At 41.1% G+C, this 24908-nt stretch overlaps 1 protein-coding gene and 1 pseudogene across 2 annotated transcripts in view; one reads left to right on the top strand and one right to left on the bottom strand.

Annotated features, from left to right (window-relative positions):
* The window catches only part of ASXL2 (ASXL transcriptional regulator 2), a 128821-nt gene extending 106480 nt beyond the window's left edge, over positions 1-22341 (bottom strand). Inside the window, exon 1 of one of the 2 annotated variants that reach the window (XM_057308963.1) lies at positions 22011-22341. In XM_057308963.1, coding sequence (XP_057164946.1) covers positions 22011-22067 — 57 coding nt within the window. In that variant the 5' untranslated portion in view covers positions 22068-22341. The other variant, XM_057308964.1, reaches the window with a different exon arrangement.
* Positions 6969-7397, top strand: LOC113270745 (FAU ubiquitin-like and ribosomal protein S30; annotated as a pseudogene).
* Positions 22342-24908: the final 2567 nt, after the last annotated feature.

Below are 24908 nucleotides of genomic sequence, written 5' to 3'. Positions count from 1 at the left end.
AATTGCTCCTTCCGTATAGAACTCTTCCCTTAGTATCTGCAAAGCTTGATCCTTCACTTCCTTCAAAGGTTTGGTCAAAGGTCAACTTCTCAGCAAGGCCTTCCTTGAATACGCAATTAAAATTGCAAACACTCTAATCCCAGCCAGCATTCCCCAACCATCCTGCTTTCCTCTTGCCTACAGCACTTATCACTAATATAATACATATATAATTTACGTATTTACTATGTTGCCTGTCTTCTACCCACCCACATATTGTAAAGTTTCATGCTGACGGGGATTTTTTCCCCCTGATTTGTTCACTCCTACATCCACAGATCTCAGAATGGTGCCTGACATATGGTTAAGTCCTCAATAAATATTTAAATAAATTAAATGTTCCATAGACTGAATCTCCAAAGATATGACAGTGACATATAGTGTTTGCAAATTGATCCTAACTTAAGCCAACCTAAGATATTCACCTAAGAACTGCTCCTTCCATTAGCTTACAAATCTAAAGACCTGACTTTTTTAAAATTGACAATATTCAGGGGCAGCTGGGTGGCTCAGTCGGTTAAGCGTCGGCCTTTGGCTCAGGTCATGATCTGAGGGTTCTGGGATCAAGCCCCGTACCAGGCTCCCTGCTTGGCGGGAGCCTGCTTCTCCCTCTCCCTCTGCCCCTCCCCCTGCTTGTGCTCTTTGCGCTCCCTCTCAAATAAATAAATAAAATCTTTAAAAAAAAAAAAAAAAGAGGGAAGTTGGTAAAGGAAGGAAGGGGTAATAATAAAAGAATATGGGTTTATGGGGCACCTGAGTGGCTCAGTCGGTTGAGAGTCTGTCTTCAGCTCAGGTCATGAGCCCAGGGTTCTGGGATGAGACCCCTTCTGGCTCCCTGCTGAGCAGGGAAGCTGCTTCTCCCTCGCCCTCTCCCTCTGCCCCCCCCCCCCGCTCCTATGCATGTGCACACGCACGCATGAACACTCTCTCTCTCAAATAAATAAATAAAATATTTTTTAAAAAATAAAACAAAAAAGAAACCAGAATTTTATAGACAAAAACTTCAGGCTGATATATGTGTTTAACTACTTATATTTTGGGGGTGCCTGGGTCACTCAGTTGTTAAGCATCTGCCTTCAGCTCAGGTCAGGATCCTAAGGTTCTGGCATCCATCCCCACATCGGGCTCCCTGCTCAGTAGGGAGCCTGCTTCTCCCTCTCTCTCTGCCTGCTGCTCCCCCTGCTTCTGCTCTGTCAAGTAAATAAATAAAATCTTTAAAAAATAATAATTACTTATATTTTAAGCTTTTCTAGCCATGTAAGGCAATATTATTTAATTATAATTGAACTTCCCAGCTATCTCATAACTTCCAAAAAATGTTAGTCCTGGGGCGCCTGGGTGGCTCAGTCGTTAAGCATCTGCCTTTGGCTCAGGGCATGATCCTGGCATTCTGGGATCGAGCCCCGCGTCAGGCTCCTCCGCTGGGAGCCTACGTCTTCCTCTCCCGCTCCCCCTGCTTGTGTTCCCTCTCTCGCTGGCTGTCTCTCTGTCAAATAAATAAATAAAATCTTTAAAAAAAAATGTTAGCCCTAAAATGTATCCACTATGTGGCAAAACTGGTGATCCCATACATTGCTTGTAGCAATCAATATAAATACAACCCTTAAAAAAGGCAGTAAGTCCAAGAGCAAATTATAACCAACTATATCTCTAATCTCCCCAAAGGAAATACTCCAAAAACAGGGATAGGTTCCAATTCCAGGTAAGATGGGGTAAATATATTCCACCCTGTCACTCCCACTGGAATGTACCTAAAAAACTTGAGCAGAATGAAAGGAGCAGCTGAGGACTCGCAAAGTAAATGGCTTCTTCTCATGCTCACATGGAGCATGCACCAAAATATAGCACACTGTGAGTCATAAAACACACCTTAATAAATTTAAAAGAGAAATCATGCTACGTCTGTTCTTGGGCCATAATGGAATTAAACTAGAAATCAGTAACATAAAGATAGCTAGAGAGACTCCTGGATGGCACAGTCAGTAGAATATGTAAATCTTGATCTTGGGGTTGTAAGCTCAAGCCCCATGTTGGGCCTAGAGCTCACTTAAAAAATTAAAAAATAAAACTTAAAAAATTAAAAAATAAAACACACACACACAGCCATTAAAAAAAGAAAAAAAGACAACTAGAGTCCCAAAATACATGGAGATTAAACACCACACTTTTAAATAATACACAGACTAAAGATGAAATCTCAAAAGAAATTTTAAAGTATTATGAACTAAATGAAAATGCAAATACAAGTAATCAAAATTTCAAAATGCAGGAAAAGCAGTGCTTAGAAATTTACAGCACTGAATGCATACATTCATACATCAGGAAAAAAAAGATCCAAAATTAATAATCTAAGCTTCTACCTTAGGAAACTAGAAAAAGAGCAAAGTAAATTCAAATTTAAGTAGAAGAAATAATAGAAATGAGGGGTGCATGGGTGGCTCAGTTGGTTAAGTGTCTGCCTTTGGCACAGGTCATGATCCCAGAGTCTGGGATCGAGCCCCAAGTCGGGCTCCCTGCTGGGCAGGGAGTCTGCTTGTCCCTCTTCCTCTGCCTCTCCCCAACACCCTGCTCATGCTCTTGCTCTCTCTCTCGCTCTCTCTCAAATAAATAAATATATAAAATGTGGGATGCCTGGGTGGCTCAATCAGTTAAGCATCTGCTTTCTGCTCAGGTCATGATCCCAGGTCCCATATTGGGCTCCTTCCTCAGCAGGAAGCCTGCTTCTCCCTGCCCTGACTGCCACTCCCCCTGCTTCTGCTCGCTCTCTCTGACAAATAAGTAAATAAAATCTTTTAATAAATAAATAAAATATTCAAAAAAAGAAAAAAGAAAGGAAGTAACAAAAATCAGAGCAATAAACTATGACTTAAAACAGGAAATCATAGAGAAAATCAGTAAAACCAAAAGCTGGTCCTCTGAAAAATCAATAAATCAATAAACTTAAGACTAAGAAAAAAAGAAGACAAATTACTAGTATCATAAGTGAAAGCGAGGACATCATTACATCGTTACAGATCCCATGGACACTGAAAGCATAATAAAAGAACACTGAACAGGGGCGCCTGGGTGGCTCTGTCGTTAAGCGTCTGCCTTCGGCTCAGGGCGTGATCCCGGCGTTCTGGGATCGAGCCCCACATCAGGCTCTTCCGCTGGGAGCCTGCTTCTTCCTCTCCCACTCCCCCTGCTTGTGTTCCCTCTCTCACTAGCTGTCTCTATCTCTGTCAAATAAATAAATAAAATCTTTAAAAAAAAAAAAAAAGAACACTGAACAATTCAATGCCCACAAATTTGATAACCTAGATGAAACTGACCAATTCCTTGAAAGGCATAATCTGTCAAAATACAACAAGAAGAAAAAGACAACCTGAATAGGCCTGTATCTTTTAAAGAAATAGAATAAATAACTAGTAACCTTCCAAAACAGAAAACACCCGGCCCACATTGGTTCACTGGTGGATTCTACTGAACATTTTTTTTTTTAAGATTTATTTATTTATTTATTTATTTGAGAGAGAGCAGGAGGGGGAGAGGGAGAGAGAGAATCTCAAGCAGACTCTGTTCCCAGCAACTAGCTGGACAAGGCACTTCATCTCACGACCCTGAGATCAAAACCTGAGCCGAAACCAAGAGTCAGCGTTTAACTAACTGCGCCATCCAGACACCCCACCAAGCATTTTTTTGAAGATTTATTTGATTTATTTGACAGAGAGAGAAACAGCCAGCGAGAGAGGGAACACAAGCAGGGGGAGTGGGAGAGGAAGAAGCAGGCTCCCAGCAGAAGAGCCTGACGTAGGGCTCGATCCCAGAACTCCGGGATCACGCCCTGAGATGAAGGCAGATGCTTAATGACTGAGCCACCAAGGTGCCCCCCTACCAAGCATTTAAGGCAGAAATTATACCAATTCTCTACAATCCTTTCCAGAAGACAGAAGCAGAAGGAGTAACTTCCTAACTCATTCTGAGGCCAGCAATACCCTAATACCAAAACCAGAAGGGGAAAAAAAAACCCTACAGATCAATATCTCTCATTAACACAGATACAAAAATCCTTAACAAAATATTAACAAATCAAATCCAATGAAGTTTATGGTAGCAGACAGATTGGAAAAGACCAGAATTCAAAATACCACCAACTAGCAATGAGTTTAACAAATTTCCCCCTCTAGTATCTCTCAATCCGATCTCACCATAGCCCAAAACCTGGAAACGGATGGGCATCAATGTAGACAGTTCCATTAGGATAGGAGTCTCCTAATGCACAGCAACAAAGCAAGAATTTCCCCATTTTCTTTCTTACTTTTAATTTTCCTTGTTCTCTCATACATCAAACCCAAGTAATTCTGTGGCAACAACAATAACAGAGTCAAATAGGTGCCTAAAACTCTCAAAGGAGGGAAACCTTTCCCACCATATCAGAGGAGTTACAGTACCAAGACAATGAGACAAAACCCCATTGCTCTTTTAACCTCTCTTGTCTCCTGCTGCTTGACCCAAGAGGGACACATGTGTAGGAAAAACACAGAGTGGAATAAAGAAAATTTCTGGCCAAAGATGAAAAATGGGAGTCCCACAGAATCAGACAAAAGAACTCAGGAAAGTGACCTCTTAAAATTGTGTATGAACTCCTCTGCTAACACCTGAGCTGTGCATAGTGGACTGGATACTAAAACAGTATAGACAAACTTTGAGAATGAACTATAGGATAGACTGGGGACAGTAAAACTTTTCTATAAAGGGCCAAATAGTAAATACTTTAGGTTTTGTGGGCCCAACAGTCTCCATCGCAACTGTTCAACTGTGACTACTAAAGTGAGAAAGCATCCACAAAAAATACAAACAAGTGGGCATGGCTGTGTTCCAATAAAATCTCATTTATAGAAATAGTCAGTGTAAAAAAAAATAAAATAAAATAAAAAATAAAAAAAAATAGGCAGTGAACTGGATCTGGCCCACAGGCTGTAGTTTCACAACCCACAGGGAAGACCACTACCCAAATCCCAGATACTATGATGGTTCACACAAAGGACAAATCCAAATAGCAGTCAAAAGTCCCTGAAGAGTTAACTGGCATTTAAACAACAACCCACAGAAGGCTGGTCAAAACTTGAAGCCTAAACACAATTCAGTCAACTGTTTGCTAAAACAAAACTATTAACATTCTCCATAAAATTTAAACAAGACACAGAGTACCAATTACAATCTAAATTTATTTGGTATAGCAAAACCCAGGAAAACCTCAACTTGCTTGGGAAAGAAAATCAAGAAATAGAAGCAACAAAATAACCCTGATAGGGGAAATGTTTCACAGACTTAAAAGCAATTATTATAAAATGTTCCAAGTAAAGGTAAACACTCTTGAAGGAAGAGGAAGATACAAAGTGGAATATAAAGAAGAACCAAATGGAAATTTTAGAACTGAAAAATAACCAAAACAAACAAAAAAAACACCTCACTGAATGAATCAATAGCAAAAGAGGAAGTGAACATGAAAACAGAAAAACAAATTATCTAATGATGGGGGGGGGAACCTTTACTCAAAATTTAAGTTTTTGTATGCCAAAGGAGATATCAAGAAAGTGAAAAAATAGGGGTGCCTGGCTGGCTCAGGTGGTGGGAGCATGAGACTACTGACCTTGGGACTGTGAGTTCAAGCCCCATGCTGGGTAGAGAGATAATTTAAAAACAGGTCTTTAAAAAAAATATAAATAAATAAAAAAAAAACAGGTCTTTAAAACAAACAAACAAAAAACAAAAACAGTGAAAAAACAACCCACAGAATGGAGAAAATATTTCAAATGATGTATCTGATAAGAAAAGGCAGAGCAGGGACCTCAGGTGGGAATATACGCATCAGGTGAATCAAATTTTTGTCACACTGTACGTGTCCATGAATGACCAGAAAAATGTCATGAGTATTGATTTCGGTGTTAGTAAACTTTAGGGAGCGCCTGGGTGGCTCAGTCCGTTAAGCTTCCAACTCTTGACTGCAGCTCAGGTCATGATCTTAGGGTCGTGAGATCAAGCCCTGCATCAGGATCCACACCCAGCATGCAGCCTGCTTAAGACTCTCTCCCCCTCTCGCTCTGTCTCCCACCCTACCAGACTTGCTCATGCTCTCTCTCTAGAAATAAAAAATACAGGGCACCTAGGTGGCTCAGTCAGTTAAGTGTCTGTCTTCAGCTCAGGTCATGATCCCAGGGTCCTGGGATTGAGCCACACATCAGGCTCCCTGCTTGTGCTATCAAATAAATAAACTCTTAAAAATAAACAAACAAATATCTATATCTATATTTATATCTATATTTATATCTATATCTGTATCTATATAGGAGCTTCCTCAACCTGATAATAAGTGTTCACAAAAAACCTACAGTTAGTACACTTAACGATCAAAGACAGAATGCTTTCCCCTATAATGAGAAAAAAAGTATCTGCAAATCATATCCAGGAAAGGATTTGTACCCAGGGGGCGCCTGGGTGGCGCAGTCGTTAAGCGTCTGCCTTCGGCTCAGGGCGTGATCCTGGCGTTCTGGGATCAAGCCCCACATCAGGCTCTTCCACTGGGAGCCTGCTTCTTCCTCTCCCACTCCCCCTGCTGGTGTTCCCTCTCTCGCTGTCTGTCTCTCTCTGTCAAATAAATAAATAAAATCTTTAAAAAAAAAAAAAAAAAGGATTTGTACCCAGAATACATAGAGAATTCTCAAATTCCATCAGCAGAACAATAAACAACCCAGTTAAACAGTGGGCAGATGACTTGAGCAGACATTTCACCAAAGACGACATACAGCTGGAAAATAAGCACGAAGAAAGACGCTCCAGAGTGACGTGGCACACAGTTGGCGGTTAAGGACACAGCACCCTTGCTCCCTCCTCTTCTGTGACTCCATCTTTGCAGCAGCAGCTGCAGTGGCCGCAGTTCTGTCTCCAACATGCAGTTCTCTATCGGCGCCCAGGAGCTACACACCCATAAGGTGACTGGGCAGGAGACAGTCGCCCAGATCAAGGCTCATATAGCTTCACCGGAGGGCACTGCTCCACAAGATCAAGTCATGTTCCCAGCAGCCATGCCTCTAGAGGATGAGGCTACTGTGGGTCAGTGTGACGGAGAGGCTCTGACCACCCTGGAAGTAACCGGCCTCACGCTTGGAGGTAAAGTCCATGGTTCCCTGGCCCGTGCTGGGAAAGTAAGAGGGCAGACTCCTAAGGTAGCCAAACAGGAGAAAAAGAAGACAGGCTGAGCCAAGTGGCGGATGCAGTACAACCGGCGCTTTGTCAATGTTGTGCCCATCTTTGGCAGGAGAAAGGGCCCCAGTGCCAACTCTGAAGTCGTCCCTTGTAATCCTGGCTTTCCCCAATAAAGACACTTAGTTCAGTTTAAAAAAAAAAAAGAAAGAAAGAAAGAAAAAGAAAAGATGCTCAACAACATAAGCCATAGGGAAATCAAAACCACAATGATTTACCACTACACATATATTAGAATGGCTAAAATGGGGCGCCTGGGTGGCTCAGCGGGTTAAGCATCTGCCTTTGGCTGTCAGGGTCCTGGGATCATTTGCAGCATCAGGCTACCTGCTGGGGGGGGGGGTGTCTGGGTCTGCTTTTCCCTCTACCCGCTGCCTCTCCCCCTGCTCATGTTCTCTCTCTCTCTCAAATAAATAAATAAAATCTGAAAAAAAAAAAAAAAAAGAATGACTAAAATCAATGCTGGCAGTACCAAGCGCTAGCAAGGATGAAGAGCAACTGCATTTCAAATAGACTGCTGGTGGGAATGCAAAAGGATATAGCCACTCTGAAAGTTTCCCAGTTTCTCACAAAGATAGACATACACTTACCAATCATACAGCAATCCCACTTCTGGGTATTTACCCTAGAAAAATGAAAACTTAATGTTCGAAAGAGAATCTGCCCACAAATATTTACTGCAACTCCCTTCTTTGCCAAAAACAGAAACAACCCATAAACTCCTGAACAGTGAATGGATAAGCCATTATACATTAGCACAATGAAATACCGCTCAGCAAGAAAAAGGAATGAACTATTAATACACAAAACAACATAGATGAATCTCAAAGGCATTAAAGTGAATTAAAGAAACCAATCTCAAAAGGTCATATGCTATACGATACCATTTATAACATTCTCAGAAAGACAAAACTAGTAACGAAGAACGTATCAGTAGTTGCCAAGTGTTATGGACAAGTAGAGGGTAACTACAGCAGGAAAGCATGACAAGAGTTTCCTGGCTTGTAACGACTGTTGTGGTTGTGGTGGTGGTTGCATGTGTTAAATTCAACACAACCGTGTAACAAAAAGGTCAATTTTTTACTATATGGTAATTTTTAAAATAAACTTCTAAATCAAAATACTGGAGTGAGGTACCACAGCTATGTGTAAGTAGAAAATAAGATAGTCACTACAGCATTAAAGTGGCCATTTTAAGTTTTCTATTTTAAATACTGTTGAGCATTTATGCCATAACCACATAATGGAATATTCTTCAGCGATAAAAAAGGGTTAATATTAGCAACACCACAAAATAACACATAAAAGTATTTTTTAACATGAAAAAGCAGAATAGAAACTGAGAGACTAATTACGACCACACAGAAAAAAAAAAGTATCAAAGACTAGAAGGAAATATCCCAAAATGTTTACATTGTGTCAAACAGTAGAATAAGCATTTTTTCCAAGTTAATATTATTTCCATAATCTAAATAATTCATGAAACTTTTGCAAAACTAAGGCAACCTGTGACATATTACTATAACTAAAATATATTTATTTTATATTTCAACATGGATGGACTTAAACAGTATTATGCTAAGTGAAGTCAAACACCGTATGATTTCCCAACCAACAAAACAAGAAGAAACAAACCCAGAGGGGCGCCTGGGTGGCTCAGTCGTTAAGCATCTGACCTCCGCCCAGGGCGTGATCCCAGGGTCCTGCGATAGAGCCCCGCATCGGGCTCCCTGCTCCACTGGGAGCCTGCTTCTTCCTCTCCCACTCCCCCTGCTTGTGTTCCCTCTCTCGCTGGCTGGCTCTGTCAAATAAATAAATAAAATCTTAAAAAAAAAAAAAAAAAACCCATAGATATAGATGACAAACTGATGGTTGCAAGAAGAGAGGGGAGTGGGGGATGGACCAAATAGGTGAAGGGAATTAACAGGTACAATCTTGGGGCGCCTCGGTGGCTCAGTCATCAAATGTCTGCCTTCAGCTCAGGTCAGGATCCTAGGGTCCTGGGATCGAGCCCTGCATCCAGCTCCCTGTTTGGCGGGGAGCCTGATTCTCCCTCTCCCTCTGTCTCCTGCTCCCCCTACTTGTGCTTACTCTCTCTCTGTCAAATGAATAAATAAAATCCTTTTTTTATAAGATTTTTATTTATTTGGCAGAGACAGTGAGAGAGGGAACACAAGCAGGGGGAACTGGAGAAGAGAGGAGGCGGCTCCCCGCTGAGCAAGGAGCCCAACGAGGGGCTCAATCCCAGGACCCTGGGATCATGACCTGAGCTGAAGGCAGACACCTAACGACTGAGCCACCCAGGCACCCCTAAATAAAATCTTAAAAAAAAAAAGAAGAAAGAAAGAAAAGATAAGAGGTACAATCTTCCAGTTGTAAAGTAAGACACAGGGATATAATGTACAGCATAGGGCATACAGTCAATGATACTGTAAAAACTTTGATGACAAATTATATACATTTCATAATGTATATAAATATTGAATCACTGTGTTGTACAACTGAAACTAATACAATATGGTATGTTAATTATTCTTCAATAATAAGCAAATCTCAACAGAGTGAAAAATACAGTAATCCTAACTCTGAACCAAGGTTCATAAACAATAAAGTGAAGTAAAATTTATAAAACATCAAACTTCATCTTGATCATTAATAAGAAAAAAGACTGACAAAAATGTTTGATTAAATAAAGAGTAAGAAAATATCTAAAAATGATACAAAGTAGAGTGAAGCCATTTACAAATTACAGGGTTTCGAGGCACAGACAATTCAAATCACAAACGTGCTCAGACAACTTTTAAGATTAGCTTTAAAGCATAAGACTTATATATTCTTCATAGACAACTTTCAAAACCCCTTTAAATAATCTACAAATTCCTGGTGGGAGGTCCACAGAAAGTTAAACAATCATTTTCATTAAATCTGCGTCACTTGCTACCTCTTGTCAACTAGAAAACAAACCTGGGAAATACGTATGAAGCAAATCCAGTACTAAATGAAAAAATGGGAAATAACCAATATTTAATGGTGTTTTCATAAAGAGCATCATGCATCCCAGAGCTACCGCGGTATCTGACTCCAGGTAGTAGTAGTCACATAAAATACAGTACAAATGGCTCCTTCTTGGAGCTGTGCAACACACAGCCCTGATTGATTCTACCACCTGCCCGAACCTGAAGACCAGGTACAGAGGACAGTAGTATGGAAAGAACAGTCATTCAGGAATTGAAAAATCAACATGAGCTAGAATAACTGGGAAAGTTTTGCTTTCTTTTTTCATCTTAAAAATAGTAACATTTTGTTGTGCTCAACAGCATTCCACAACCTCCTGTACGTGTGAAAACTTCAGAAGACTAGCAGAACTTCAGTAAAGGCTTCTACTGGAGGGGCACCTGGGTGGCTCAGTCATTTAAGCGGCTGCCTTCGGCTCAGGTCATGATCCCAGGGTTCTGGGATCAAGCCCCACCTCGAGCTCCCTGCTCAGCAAGAAGCCTGCTTGTCCCTCTCCGACTCCCCCTGCTTGTGTTTCCCCTCTCTCTCTATCAAATAAATAGGTAGAATCTTTATTTAAAAAAAAAAAAAAAAAAAGGCTTCTGTTGGAGAGCTGTAAATGGGATAGGTGTAGGTATACCAGATATAAAATGAGAAAAAATTCTGAATGATATATAGAAAATGTATACCTCCTACCCGTTTAATTCAAGAGAGCCCTACTCTCACCCTCATAACCTCTCTACAATAAATCCCACAAATGACCCAAACTGCTCAAATACAGATGTGATGTTATCTCCTACATAAAAACGCTCTATGGCTCCTAGAATAAAAATAGTTGTCAGCCCAACTTCTACAGCTCTCCACATTTTAGCCCCAACCTACCTTTTCTGGCCGTATCTTTCACTATACTTTACAATACTCACAGGTAAATTAGCCATGCATCGAACATTCCCTACATTTTTAAATTCTTTTCCTCTTTTCAGCTCTTCCCTCTGCTTAAAATGCCCTTACTCATATTCACCTGTTTTATCCATCATCCCTTAATACCCAGGCAAAATATTCTGAGACCAACCCTGCCATGTTCCCCTCTCCACCAAATTTTAGTATTACTACTAGTTTGCTATTATATGGCCTCTATAACACAAATTTATTTTGTGCTTATTTATAAATAATTATGAAACTTAGGTTAAAACAAATTTATCTCAGTTTTTTTAAGTTTATTTTTTTTAGTAATCTCTACACCCCATGTGAGGCTCAAACACAGGTCCCTGAGATCAACACTCAAAAGCTCTTCTGACTGAGCCAGCCAGGCGACCCTATCTCTGTTTCTATGTTGTCAGGTTCTGAGCATGGATTAACTGAGTCTTCCACTTAGGGTCTCACTAGGCTAAAATCAAAGTATCAGCTGGGACTGTGAACTCATCTGAGGCTTTGGGTTCTTTTCCAAGCCTACTAACAAGCTTACTTGTTGGCAGGTTTCAAGTCTCTTTCTGTTTCCTTGCTGGCTCTTGGCCAGGAGTCACTCAGCTCCTGGAGGCTGCCTGCCACTCCTTGCCACATGGCCCTCTCCATAGGCAGTTCACAGTGTCTAAGTCAAGAGTGGGATTTTGTGCAGAATCTCCTGAAGCAAGAGATGGATCTTTCAGTCAGTTCCCAAAGTTGTTCAAAGCTAGTTTCACTCTGTGTCTCATTCACCTTGGGAAACAGGGGGCGAATGGGGTCCCTGAGGTTAAACTGGCTTTTCATTACAATAGTCTCAAACCTGTGCTTATTTGCTAAGAAGTAACTTCACAGTATTTCATTTTCCCATTCAAAAAACATAAAATAAAAAATACGTATTTATTAACCTTCCAGTAACATCAACAAATAGTACTTATACTAGGGATTATACAAGGAACTTTTCAGACATTCTAACCTGATCACCTAACACCCCAAATGGTAAATTCTATTATTATCTCTATTTTAACATCAGGAAAATTGAGAAAGCATAGTGTAAATCCCTATAACTCCAAATCTGGTCCTTAGACCAAAGTACCAGCATCGCCTGGGAACTTGTTAGAAATGCAGAATCTCTGGGGGGTGCCTAGGTGGCTCAGTAGGTTGTGCGTCCCGACTCTTGGTTCCAGCTCGGGTTGTGAGACTGAGCCCTGCACCGGGCTCTGCACTGAGCGCAGAGTCTACTTGTCCTGCTCCCTCTGCTCCTCCTCCTCCCCACCATGTGCTTGCTTTCTCAAATAAATAAATGCATAAAATCTTAGGAAAAAGAAAGAAAGAAATGCAGAATCTCTGGCTACACTGCAGACCTACTTAATAAAAATCCATTATATGGGACACCTGGCTATCTCAGTCTGTTGAGCATGTGATCCAAACTAAGGATTGTGAGTTCGAGCTCCACATTGTGTGATTACTTAAAAATAAAATTTTTTTTAAATATGCATTATTAACAAGCTCCCCAGATGATTCTTACTTTAATATTTGAGCGCTGGGGTTTTTTTTTTAAGATTTTATTTATTTGGCAGAGAGAGCACAAGCATAGGGAGAAGCAGGCAGAGGAAGAGGGAGAAGTAGGCTCCCCACAGAGCAGGGAGCCTGATGTGGGGCTCAATCCCAGGACCCCAGGATCATGACCTGAGCTGAAGGCAGACGCTTAATCAACTGAGCCACCCAGGCGCCCCTAAATAAATCTTTTTTAAAAATTGTCTAAACCACTCAAATCAAATGTATACTAATCTCTATAAATCAACAGGAACACATTAAAATTTTTATGTTACTATTTAGAAGTCAGTCACTAACACCATTAAGCACTTTATTTGAAACTGAATATAGCTAAACCAGCTACTAAATAATTCAGGTATCAGTGGGTTAAAGATTCAAGATGATTTGGGCCATCCCAAGCTGTGAACTCCAGTGACAGTCAATTCTAAAGGAAGTATCAAATTTTAAATGTCAGCAGCCAAAGAATTTTCAAATGAAAAGTCTTCACATGATTTTTACCAAAAGATGGATCAAATTACTCAAAAGACACTATAAGATTTTATAAGTGTTCCCTGATGCCTAGTACTAAGTACATGCGCATTTACCATTAACCAATTTTAGCTTTGTTAAGCAAGGTCAGAAGTAAGAATCATCACAGAAATTTCCCAACGTCAAGGGGTGCCTTGGGAGCTCAGTAGGTTAAGAGCCCAACTCTTGATTTTGGCTCAGGTAGTAATTTCAGGGTGATCTTAGGGTCATGGGATCAAGCCCCACGTGGGGCTCCAGGCTCAGTGGGAAGCCTGTTTAAGATTCTCTCTTTCCCTCTCCTTTGCACCCCCCCCAACCCATGTCCATGTGCTCGCTCTAAAATAAATTTTTAAAAGAAAAGAAAATTCCCCATGTCCAACCATAACTCAAAAGGGTCTTTGGATACCCTGGTGTATCTTGGAATCATTTTTCTCAGAACAAGAGATACCTGACCAGTTTTCCTAACAATACTGATTATAGTTGACTAACTTTATTCAAATTGTGCTCTCCTGAAAGAACGGGGTCTTCTTTTTTATCTCCAATAAAAAAAGGTGGAAAAAAAAAAAAAGACTTAGCACTCATGCAATAAAGTGAGTTAAGCTCTGCAGATAAAAACAGGTAAAAGTCTTGCCTTTAGGGGCATCTGGCTGGCTTAAGTGGTAGAGCATTCAACTCTTATTCCCAGGGTCATGATTTCAAGCCCCACACTGGGCATAGAGCACACATTAAAAAAAAAAAAAGTCTGTCTTCCACCAGCAGTCTTACTAAAATATAAACTGAATTCCTCTTATTTGTTCACAATAAAACATGTATTTTATTGAAGATACGCCTTTGGGGTGCCTGGGTGGCTCAGTCCTTAAGCGGCTGCCTTTGGCTCGGGGCGTGGTCCCAGTGGGATCAGCCCTGCATCGGGATCCCTGCTCTGCTGGGAGCCTGCTTCTTCCTCTCCCACTCCCCCTGCTTGTGTTCCCTCTCTCACTGGCTGTCTCTCTCTGTCAAACAAATAAATAAAAATCTTAAAAAAAAAAAAAAAAAAAAAGGAAGATATGCCTTTGAATCTAACATTTTTTAAAATTTACACTCAATTTGGGGTGCCTGGGTGGCTCAGTCAGTTGAGCTGCAAACTCTTGATTTCAGCTCAGATCATGGTCTCAGGGTCCTGGGATAGAGTCCCATTGGGCTCTGCCCGTGCAGGGAGTCTGCTTGAGGTTCTCTCTCTCCCTTGCCCTCTGCCCCCTCCCCCTGCTCATCGGCTTTCACAAATAAATCTTTTTTAAAAAAAAAAAAGTATACTCAATTTACAATCTTTAAGTGGGGAAAACAACTCAAAACCTAGAAAAGCACAAACAGTAAAGACTGACAAATCTGTTTACATTACAATTAAAAATATCTGGACAGGAAAAAAAAAAGCCTGTATCAGTCAAATCAAGAAACAAAAATGGAATCGAGAGCTAGAACACGTATGACAAAAAAACTACTTCCTTAAAGACCAGGAAGAAAAACAAAAGGTAAAAGATCTGAACAGACAAGTTTACTGAAAAACATCCAGAGAGTCAATAAGTATAGGAAGTGACTTTATAATTGCAATGTCCAATAATGGCAGCCATTAAACAAATGAGGCTATTTAAACTTAAATTAAAATTAAACAAAATTGAAAATTCAGGGGCTCCTGGGTGGCTCAATCCATTAAGTGTCTGCTTTCAGCTCCAGTCATGATCCCAGAGTCCTGGGTTGAAACCCCACATCACTGAATCATCAGGCTCCCTGCTCAGCAAGCAGTCTGCTTCTCCCTCTCCCCCCACCCCCGCCACTGCTCAAGCTATCTTGTGAGGATTCCCTCAAATAAATAAATAAAATCTTTATTAAAAAAAATATTCAGGGGCACCTGGGTGACTCAGTCAGTTAAGCCTCTGCCGCTGGCTCAGGTCATGATCCCAGGGTCCTGGGATTGAGTCCTGTGTCAAACCCTCCACTTATGGGGGAGCCTACTTCTCCCTCTCCCTATGCCTGCCCCTCTGCCTAGTTGTGCGTCCGTGCTCTCTCTCCCTCTAATAAATAAATACAATCTTTTTTAAGAAAAATTCAAAATTCAGTTCCTTACTCACACTAGCCACATTTGAAGTGCTCAATGGCCTCATACGACTAGCAGCTACTGTGTTGCACAGTACAGATATAGAACATTTCCACTAGGTTCTACTGAACAAAAGAAATGTAAATCAAAGTAGCAAAGAGTAAAGACTGATAAATTCCTTGGAAAAGAGAAAAGTAGGAAAAAACCAGTAACCTTCAAAATTTTGGAGGGGAATATAAATTGGCACAAACTCAAGTTTACAAACTCTTTAACTATTCCATTCACACAAATGCACGTGCACACACACACGCAATGTACATGCATACATACATATTTGCCCACATGCAGATACTGAAGTACTGAAGGAAAAAACCTATAAATGGCCTACACGTCAAAAACTCAAGGACCAATTTTTTTTAAATGATGGTACATCTAAAAACAGTGGACTATTAAGAAAACATTAAAGTGATGAGGCAGATATGTTAAGTCATGACATTAAAAGGCATCCATGATAGGGCGCTGGATGGCTCAGTCAGTTAAACAGCTGCCTTCAGCTCAGGTCATGATCCCAGGGTGTTGGGATCAAGCCTCACATGGTGCTCTCTGCTCAGCAGGGCGCCTGCTTCTCCCTCTCCCTCTCCCTGCCACTCCCCCTGCTTGTGCTCACGCGCACCCACGCTCGCAGGCACGCTCTCTCTCTCTCTGTATCAAATGAATAAATAAAATCTTAAAAAAAAAAAAAAGGGCATCCATGATATTCATAACTAAAAAACAAGTTGCAGAACTGTATATAAAATATAAATAGGTATACACACATTTATGTATTATCTCCACATACAGGGTTAAAAGTCCAGAAAGCTATATTTGAACTACCAACCATAATTTCAGTATGGTAACTCCATTTGCAATTATTTCAGTATGCAGACTTTCACTTACTCCCATTTTCATTGATCAAGGATTAACTCTTTACACTCTTCTGTTCCATCTTTTTCTAAGAATGAGCCTATATAACTTCAATAGAAACTCAAAGCAAGTAATACTATTGTTTTTAAGTCATATTTGAAGAGTTCTAAAATTTAGGATATCTCTTGTAAAATTTAGTATATCCAATAACCTTTTAAACAACATTACAAACGTGATAAATCAAACTGTACTAAAAGTACTAAAGGGGTGCGCGACCGGCTGTCAGTGGAGCATATGATTCTTGATCTCAGGGTTCTGAGTTCAAGCCTCATGTTGGGTGCAGAGATGACTTAAAAATAAAATCTTTAAAAAAAAAAGAAAAAGAAAAAGAAAAATACTAAATTGCACACTACTATAAACTATGAGGATGGTCTCTGCAACATGGAAGGAAAGACTATAGAACTAGAGGGGCATTCAGAGGTCTCTGGTAAAAAAGACAAGGCAGGTTTTAACAAACCATACTACTCAGTTCCCTGTAGTTTTATCTTCCACACGGTGGTCTCCTTCCAAACAGCTTTTGTAGTGAAAACACCGACAGCAAAATTTCACCAACAGCAAAACTGCACAGCCTTTTAAGAGAAGACAGAATCTGTAGAGGAGGAAATAGCAAGAATTCTGCAAATGGGATGCTATTTTCTCAGCTCCTGTCGGAATTCTAGGAGATGCAGTAGCAGCAGTATGTTTCATAGAAATTTTTAATTTATGTGTTCAAAAAAGATTTTGATTTTTCATTCAACTAGTTAGTTTGTGGGCTTTTAAAGCAGGCACATAAAAACAGGACAGAAATAAGGGTGAAATGAAAATAATACAAAATTCAAGAAGCAAAGACAGGGTAACTTTAATGTTATGGCAAGAAGGAGGATCAGTCAAGTGAAGAGTGTTACATCAAATCACCTAGCACAAACAGACTTGCAAATAGCAATTTCATGAATGTATCAAGTATCTTAAAATTTTATGTCAATTAAACCCCAATAAAGCTGGAATAATAAATATAAATATGCAGTTAGTATTTTGAAAATTATGGATCAGAGCAGTTTCTCAATTTTTAACCCATGATCCCAATGCTTTCTCATTCTATTTTCTATGTATTCCACAAACCAAGATTTTGCCCAGTTTTACCTTCCATAGTCTGTATTATAAAAGCAATAGGGGCGCCTGAGTGGCTCAGTCGTTAAGCGTCTGCCTTCGGCTCAGGGCTTGATCCCAGAGTCCTGGGATGGAGTCCCGCATAGGGCACCTAGGCTGGGAGCCTGCTTCCTCTCCCACTCCCCCTGTCTGTGTTCCCTCTCTCGCTGGCTGTCTGTCAAATGAATAAAATCTTAAATAAATAAATAAATAAATAAATAAATAACTGCAATAGATGTATTATGTTTTTCCAAAACACATGTTCTCTCCTAGAGATTTTTAATCCAACTACAAATACAATACAAATACAGACTAAAAATGACTCTGGACTGGTCAATATATATCCAAAGGGACATAACCAGGCCTGGCTTTTAAGTCTATATTTGTATTTATAATTTATTTTTATTTTTTTAAGGATTTTCTTTATTTATTTGAGAGAGAGAGAGAGAGCTAGAGAGGACAAGCGGGGGATGAGTAGAAGCAGGCTCACAGCAGAGCAGGAAGCCCTGACGTGGGGCTCAATCCCAGGACCCTGGGATCATGAGCCAAGTGGAAGGTAGCCATCCAGGTGCCCCAGTTATTTTTTTTTTAAGATTTTGTTTATTTGACACAGAGAGAGAGAGAGAGAGCGCACGCGCACATGAACAGAGAGCGGCAGGCAGAGGGAGAGGGAGAAGCAGGCTCCCCGCTGAGCTAGGAGCCCGTTGTGGGGCTCAATGTGGGGCTCGACCCCAGAACCCTGGGATCATGACCCCAGCCGAAGGCAGCTGCTTAACGACTGAGCCACCCAGGCAGCCCTGTATTTATAATTTTTAAGAAAAAAATTACTCAAAATAAAGATTAAGGGTCCTGAAAATTTCTAAGTTAAGACTGGAGCAGAGGGAAAGGGAGAGAATCTTAAGCAGGCTTCACAACTTAGTGTGGGCCTTTCGCAAGGCTTGATCTCACAACCCTGAGATCATAACCTGAGTGAAATCAAGAGTCAGATGCTTTAACCAACTGAGCCACCCAGGCGCACCTATTATACTTTTAGTTACTTTTCATTTTCTATACTTCCTACACAAAGTAATTAGACTCTGATTACTCCTTTAAACAGAAATTTTCTATCCTTCATCTTATTCCCCAAAGTTAAATGACTTTAGGTAAATGACAAAAATAAAAATCTATGTTCATTCAAAATAGTATTAACCACTAAGGGAAATCTATATAGATAGCATCCTGCCCCCCCAAAAAAAAACACCTTCTCGTCAGTCTACAAACCACATGCTAAAGATCTACAAGACACACTGCTGTGCTCCTCACCTGTAACACCCATACTTATTTCACTTCTCATACTCTAATCACCTTATTCCCAAGATATCCAAAAGTACCTCTAATGTACAATCTCTAAGGTCTGCCTCTCTGTCCCTTCCACTTAAAATCACAACAAACTTGTCTTTTTAGGACAATGCCTCCCTAGCTGTGGTCCGTTAACAAGGGAAAAGTCAAAAGAAAAACAGGATCAACAGGATTGTACTATTTCCAAAGCTCTGCTTTATTAAAACAGCTAAACTCCTCAGGGTGTCATTAAATATTTAGATGATACGAGGTTTTATGTTTTCATATTTTGGGGGTTTTTTGCTTGGTTTTGTTTAAAGAATGAGCATAACTTTGCCCACAATTCTAAAATCAGTGTAATGGTTCTTAAGATTTCTGGCTTACTATTAAGTTTTTCTATTCAAATTGAACCAAACACTATACTACAGATCTAACCCCAAATCATTTCATCACCATCACTGCCATCCTTAAAATTCAAAACATGTGCGACTGTTAACTAAATATTTGAGTAATGATTTTTATAACTAATGTATTTATATAGGGCAAATATAAGATCAGTAGGCAGATGGTCCAGTGTAGTGAATGAGCATTCAAGTTCTGTGGAATCTCAACTCATTATCCCTCTCTTTGGTGTCCCTAGTTATTGGAACCAGTCTATATACTTTAGATTTAATCAGCCTTTTGGCATAATTTTACTATCTTACAGTAATTATGAATTTTATTTTCTTGATTTTTCAGATTGTTTATAATAACCTTACATCAACCCATAGCTCTCACATCCACACACATACCCTCCACATCATACGTGTGTGTATATATAATTTTATTTATCTATTGCTATATTATTGCTCAGAAATACAGCCCCATTTTAATAAGTGCTCCCTAAAACTGGACAGCTCTACAATGCAGGTACCAAGAACACAACGAAACAAGAAGCGGCTATTGCTTGTTTTCATAAATAATTTTATTCTTTCCTTGCTCAAACTGTTCCTAGAACACCTGACCTTAATGCCTATGAAATAAGTTTCTTAAGACATACTTCTCCTAGTCCTCTTGATCTTATAAATATATGAAACATTTCTTAATTTAGGTCAAAGTTACTTTCATTTGTCAAATCACTAATTTTCCGAACTCAATATTCTGAAAAAATAAAGATTTACTTTTATCTATTCCCTCTACATTTACTTCTAAATAGTCCTTTCTACAAACGGAAACCTTTTAAATACTGAGGTTTAGTTTAATTCCTCACTTTACAGATGATAAAACAAACCAAAATGAGTAGGGTGTTTTTTACATTTTGCCCACTAGGGGAAAAAAAGTTTTAGTGTAACCATTCTCCTTCTAAAATTCATTTTTACTAAGATTGAGGCCTTACATTTGCCAGAACCAAATAATAATACCAAGCTGCTAATACACTGATCCCTTCAAGAACTCACTCAGTATTCTACTTAATAAACTAGACTTTCCATCTTTTAGATACTATTTTTCACACAGCTAGCCAGGCATGAAATGTTTATTATGAATGAACACATATGTTAATTATAGGAAAATCTAAACAGCAGAAGAAACATTTTCCTACTTGTCACAATCTCCTAATGATTAGACTATTTTATCCAAAGAGACCATAATTCAAAAGTACTCTTAAGATTCTAGAGACTTAATTAACATAATTAGGGTTGTGGTCTGTTTACCTACAATTAAAATTTGCCATCTTTTTAATAAAAAGAAAAAGCCTTGAGGTATTCATCAAGTAGAATAAAGTGTAACAGCCTTCTGTGAAGAAGCAATTTCCTCAGGACCAAAAAAATTTCTAGGGTTTATCTTTTAGAAGAAAACTATTAGCACAGCCACAATTATGAAAAGACTGTTAAGTGATAACACTCAATAAATAAAATGTGCTTTTATTTATTCACTAACTTTTTCACATTTCCAACTAAAACAGAAATACAAGCTTAAGACTCATCAAATCCCCTATCACATCAAATTTACAAAACAAACGCACAAGGTTTACAAAAATGCGCAAGATTGAATAAACAGCAGGATCCAAATGTGGGGAAATAAAAAGACTGGATGGTAATATAACAAATAACATTAGCAAATATAGCTGAGGGGGGAAATACGTGATTTCTTATTTTCTTCGTTATACGTTCCTATAATTTTCCAAGTTTTCCCACGGTTTACATTTATTACTTTCATAATCAGAAAAAAACACCTCATTTAAAAAATAAACCGTACATCATATAAAAAGGGTTCATTCAGAAGGGTTCTCCATATTATACAAGTATTACTGACATGATTCACCGTTAAAGACAACGTCTCCACACTTTCTCACTTGCCAACACTAACATGCTGCTGTTTTATGTCCTATTACTTTTCTGCTGCATCTCCTAATGTTTCATTTCTACATACATACACGCTTTTCATTTTTTCATACAACACAATAAAAGTCTCACTGATCACTTAAATCCTACCTCTAAATCTCCTTATTAAAAATTAGGGGGGAAAAAAAGATGGTTTTACCTACTAATTACAACTTCGTGAACCCACCATCACTTTAGCTACGGAAAAGTCAAGGCCGGGTAAACTACACGTCCCACCATGCATTGCTGCCTTGTTCAGAGTAGGTCTCTACGGAAACAGAAAAAAAAAAAATTCTACAAGTCCCACCTGTTACTTCGTTTCTAAACACCTCCTGCACTTTCAGCTTCAACAGCAAACAAAAACAAGAGCCTCGTGACCTCACGTTGGATCTGGGAGCCCAGACGAGCAGGGAACCCGGGGTCAGGCGGCATGTCCGCTATAGCGGGTAAATTCTACCAAGAACCAGCGCTCCTCTCTTCTTTCCGGGGCTGGGTGCACGCACAAGCCTTCTCCTATCTGCATCCAATGGGGGCTCTTCAGCCGCACAAGGGAGAAGAACCGGTTACTGTGCAAGCACAACCGACTTCCCCATGCCGGGGCGCGAGCTACCACAGAGTGGAGGTGAGAGCGACGTGACCCCGAAAGGCAGCTTCAAAACACCAAAGGGACTCGTCGCAGACGCAGGGAAAAGCCACAGCCCCGCGGCGACCCTCTTCCGCTAGGCGCCTCCATTCCCACAGGGATCACAACCCCGACACTAACCGCCGCCCTCTCCGCGCGGTTTTGTGCCCCCTTCAGCCGGGTCGCTGGGCCAATGACCTCCCTTCCCCTGCGACCGGCAGGCGGCGAGGGAACAAAATTCTCCCGGGCTTCCCCTTCGCTCCCTCCCCCTTACCGTCTTGGCGGCCTCCGCCCAGGTCCTGCCCTTCTTCCTACGGCCCTTTTCCCTCATGTCGGGTCTTGAACTGACTGGGAGGCTCCTGTGTCCGGGCTCCGGCCGCCCGCCCTGCCTGCTCTGCCCTGCGATGCTTTTCCCGCGGTGCCGGGAAAGGTGGGAGAAAGGGGAAGTCAGGCCGGAGGAGCACCCAAGCAGAGGAAGCGGCGGGGTGGTGCGCGGGGGGGCGGGGGTCTATGGGGCGGCCGGTCCTGCTGCTGCCGTTGCCACTGCTACCGCCGCTGCCATATTGGGTCCTTACTGTACAGGCAGCCGCTATGGTCACGTGACCGCTCCCGCGCGGCCGTCACTACTGTACGCAGCCGGCCGCGCGAACGTGCGCGCGCGCGCCCCCGCCTCCCGCGCGGGCCTGCAGGGCGAACGAGCCGGAGATCGGCTGCGTCTCCTCACTCCCCCGCCCTTCCGCTCTCCGCCTATTCTTTGGAGCATGCGCGGGAGGGAGGTCCGACGCTGATGTGCGTCGGCCGTCCTGCGCTCACGCCTACAGCGAAAATCTGCCTGCGGAAGCGGAACTTGATCCATCCCGGAAGGCTTATTGAGCAGATTCTGACCGCATGCTGGGCTCCGTGGTGGGTTTAGAGCTTTGGAAGAGCCTGGCTTTTCCATCAAAGGGCGACCCTCCTAGCTGTCACTTCCAATAAGCCTCGTACTTGGGTTTTTTCGTTTGTCCGTCTTCATTTTTATAAAGGTTATCTTTTTGACGATTTGCAGCAGTTCTTGTCTGCTTATTAACACTTTCGATAGATGATAGATGAGTTTGAGTGACTTGCCAAGCTCACCTGTCAAGGATGTGGAGAAACCAAGAATCAAATGGCCAACTCAGAGCCTCTTTTTCATCTCCCACAATGCCTCTCAAATTTAGATGACCTCTCCACCCCCTTTTTAAAGGCTGCCAGTAACTACGTTCAGGCTCTTTCTTCAGTGAAGAGTCTCATCAAGGACCCAAATGGTGTCTTTTTTATCTGGGTGACCTCAGTCACAGGCACAGTGCCTGTAAATATCAGGCACCCAGTAAATATTTGCTGAACGGTTCGGCTATGTCTGTGGTCAGAAATCATTATTTGTAGTGTCCATAACAGCCTCCTGAAGAATCCAGAATGTGGCATCTTCCATCGTTGTTATCCATGTTTTCATACTTTGGAAAGCAAAAAGAATATGTGTACTAACACCTCCTGTTCTACAAAATACATCTGCTTCCAGAAGTTGCTTCTGGTCTAGTTTAGTAAACCAAGCCCTCTACTGTATTCTAAAATAGGACTGAGAGGCTGCCTCTTGGGAGGAAAGAATGGTGAGAGCAGTAGTTAACTTGTAGTCCACAGGTTGGTGTCAGAAGTTCACGGACCTCCTAAAATTGTAAGCAGTATTTTGTGTGTAATTGTGCATTTTTGAAAAGAAGATTCAGGGGGCTCCTGGCTGTCTCCATTGGTAGAGTGTGTGACTCTTGATCTTGGGTCTGACTTCCAGCCCCACATTGGGCATGGAACCTACTTTAAATAAGTTAATTAATTAAAAAAGAAGGATTCATAACTTTAACTAAATTTTTCAAAAGGAGCTGTTACACCAAAGAAAAAAAAAAACAGCTATTGAAATGGGTATATTTTCACAAATCCTTCTAGCACTATCCATAGTACTCAAGATACGTACCATCTCCCTCTAAACCCTAGGTCTAGGGACACCTGGCTGGCTCATTCAGTAGAGTGATAGAACGTGAACTCTTGAGGTTGTGAGTTCAAGCCCCACCTCGGATATAGAGATTACTTAAAAATAAAGCCTCTGGGAACACCTTGGTGGCTCAGGTGGTTAAGTGTCTACCTTTGGCTCAGGTCATGATCCCAGGGGGTACTAGGATTGAGTCCCACATTGGGCTTCTTGCTCAGAGGGAAGCCTGCTTCTCCTTCTGCCTGCCGCTCCCCCTGCTTGTGCTCTCTCTCTTTCTCTCTCTCTCTCTCTCTGACAAATATTAAGAAAGAAAGAGAGAAAGAGAGAAAGAAAAAGAAAGCCAGCCTTTGGGGTTGGGGCACCTGGGTGGCTCAGTCAAGTTGAGCATCTGCCTTCAGCTCGAGTCATGATTGGTGAGTCCCTGGGATCAAACTCCGCGTCAGGCTCCCTACTCAGCAGGAGTCTGCTTCTCCCTCTTCCCCTCACCCCACTTGTGCTCTCTCTATAATAAATAAATAAAATCGTTTAAAAAAAAATCTTTGGGGCACCTGGGTGGCTAAGTCAGTTAAGCATTGGACTCTTGATCTCAGCTCAGGTCTTGATCTCAGGGTTGTGAGTTCAAGCCCTGCATTGGATTCCACAGTGAGGGCATGGAGCCTACTTTAAAAAAAAAAAAAAATTCTTTTTTTTTTAACAAAATAGAACAGTTGACTTTGACTTTTTCTCCCTCTCACTCTCCCTCTGTGCTCTTTCTTTTAGAGTTTTTGGCTTTCCACCGGATGGGATGAGAGAGGAGTCATTCTGGTTTCACTTCCTTGCTCACATAAGCAAGAAGTCAAGACTGGCAATTCCTGAGGCCAGTTCCTCAAGTTTTCACAATTACAACCATGGATTCCCACTATCCCAACCTCTCTACCCACATGGACTGAATTTCTGATTGTCCCTTCAAAGTAGACAATGATATTATTATATATTGAACTGAATCCTGGATATTGAACCCCTAGTTCACATAATCTTTAACTTTCTCATCGGCTAAGAGCTCCATTGTAGGGGCGCCTGGGTGGCACAGTTGTTAGGCGTCTGCCTTCGGCTCAGGGTGTGATCCCAGCGTTCTGGAATCGAGCCCCACATCAGGCTTCTCTTGCTAGGAGCCTGCTTCTTCCTCTCCCACTCCCCCTG

The sequence above is a fragment of the Ursus arctos genome, unplaced genomic scaffold (assembly GCF_023065955.2).
Source record: "Ursus arctos isolate Adak ecotype North America unplaced genomic scaffold, UrsArc2.0 scaffold_8, whole genome shotgun sequence".
Taxonomy (NCBI): domain Eukaryota; kingdom Metazoa; phylum Chordata; class Mammalia; order Carnivora; family Ursidae; genus Ursus; species Ursus arctos.
The sequence above is the reverse complement of the archived record's forward strand: the minus strand, read 5'-3'. Positions and strand labels throughout refer to the sequence as shown.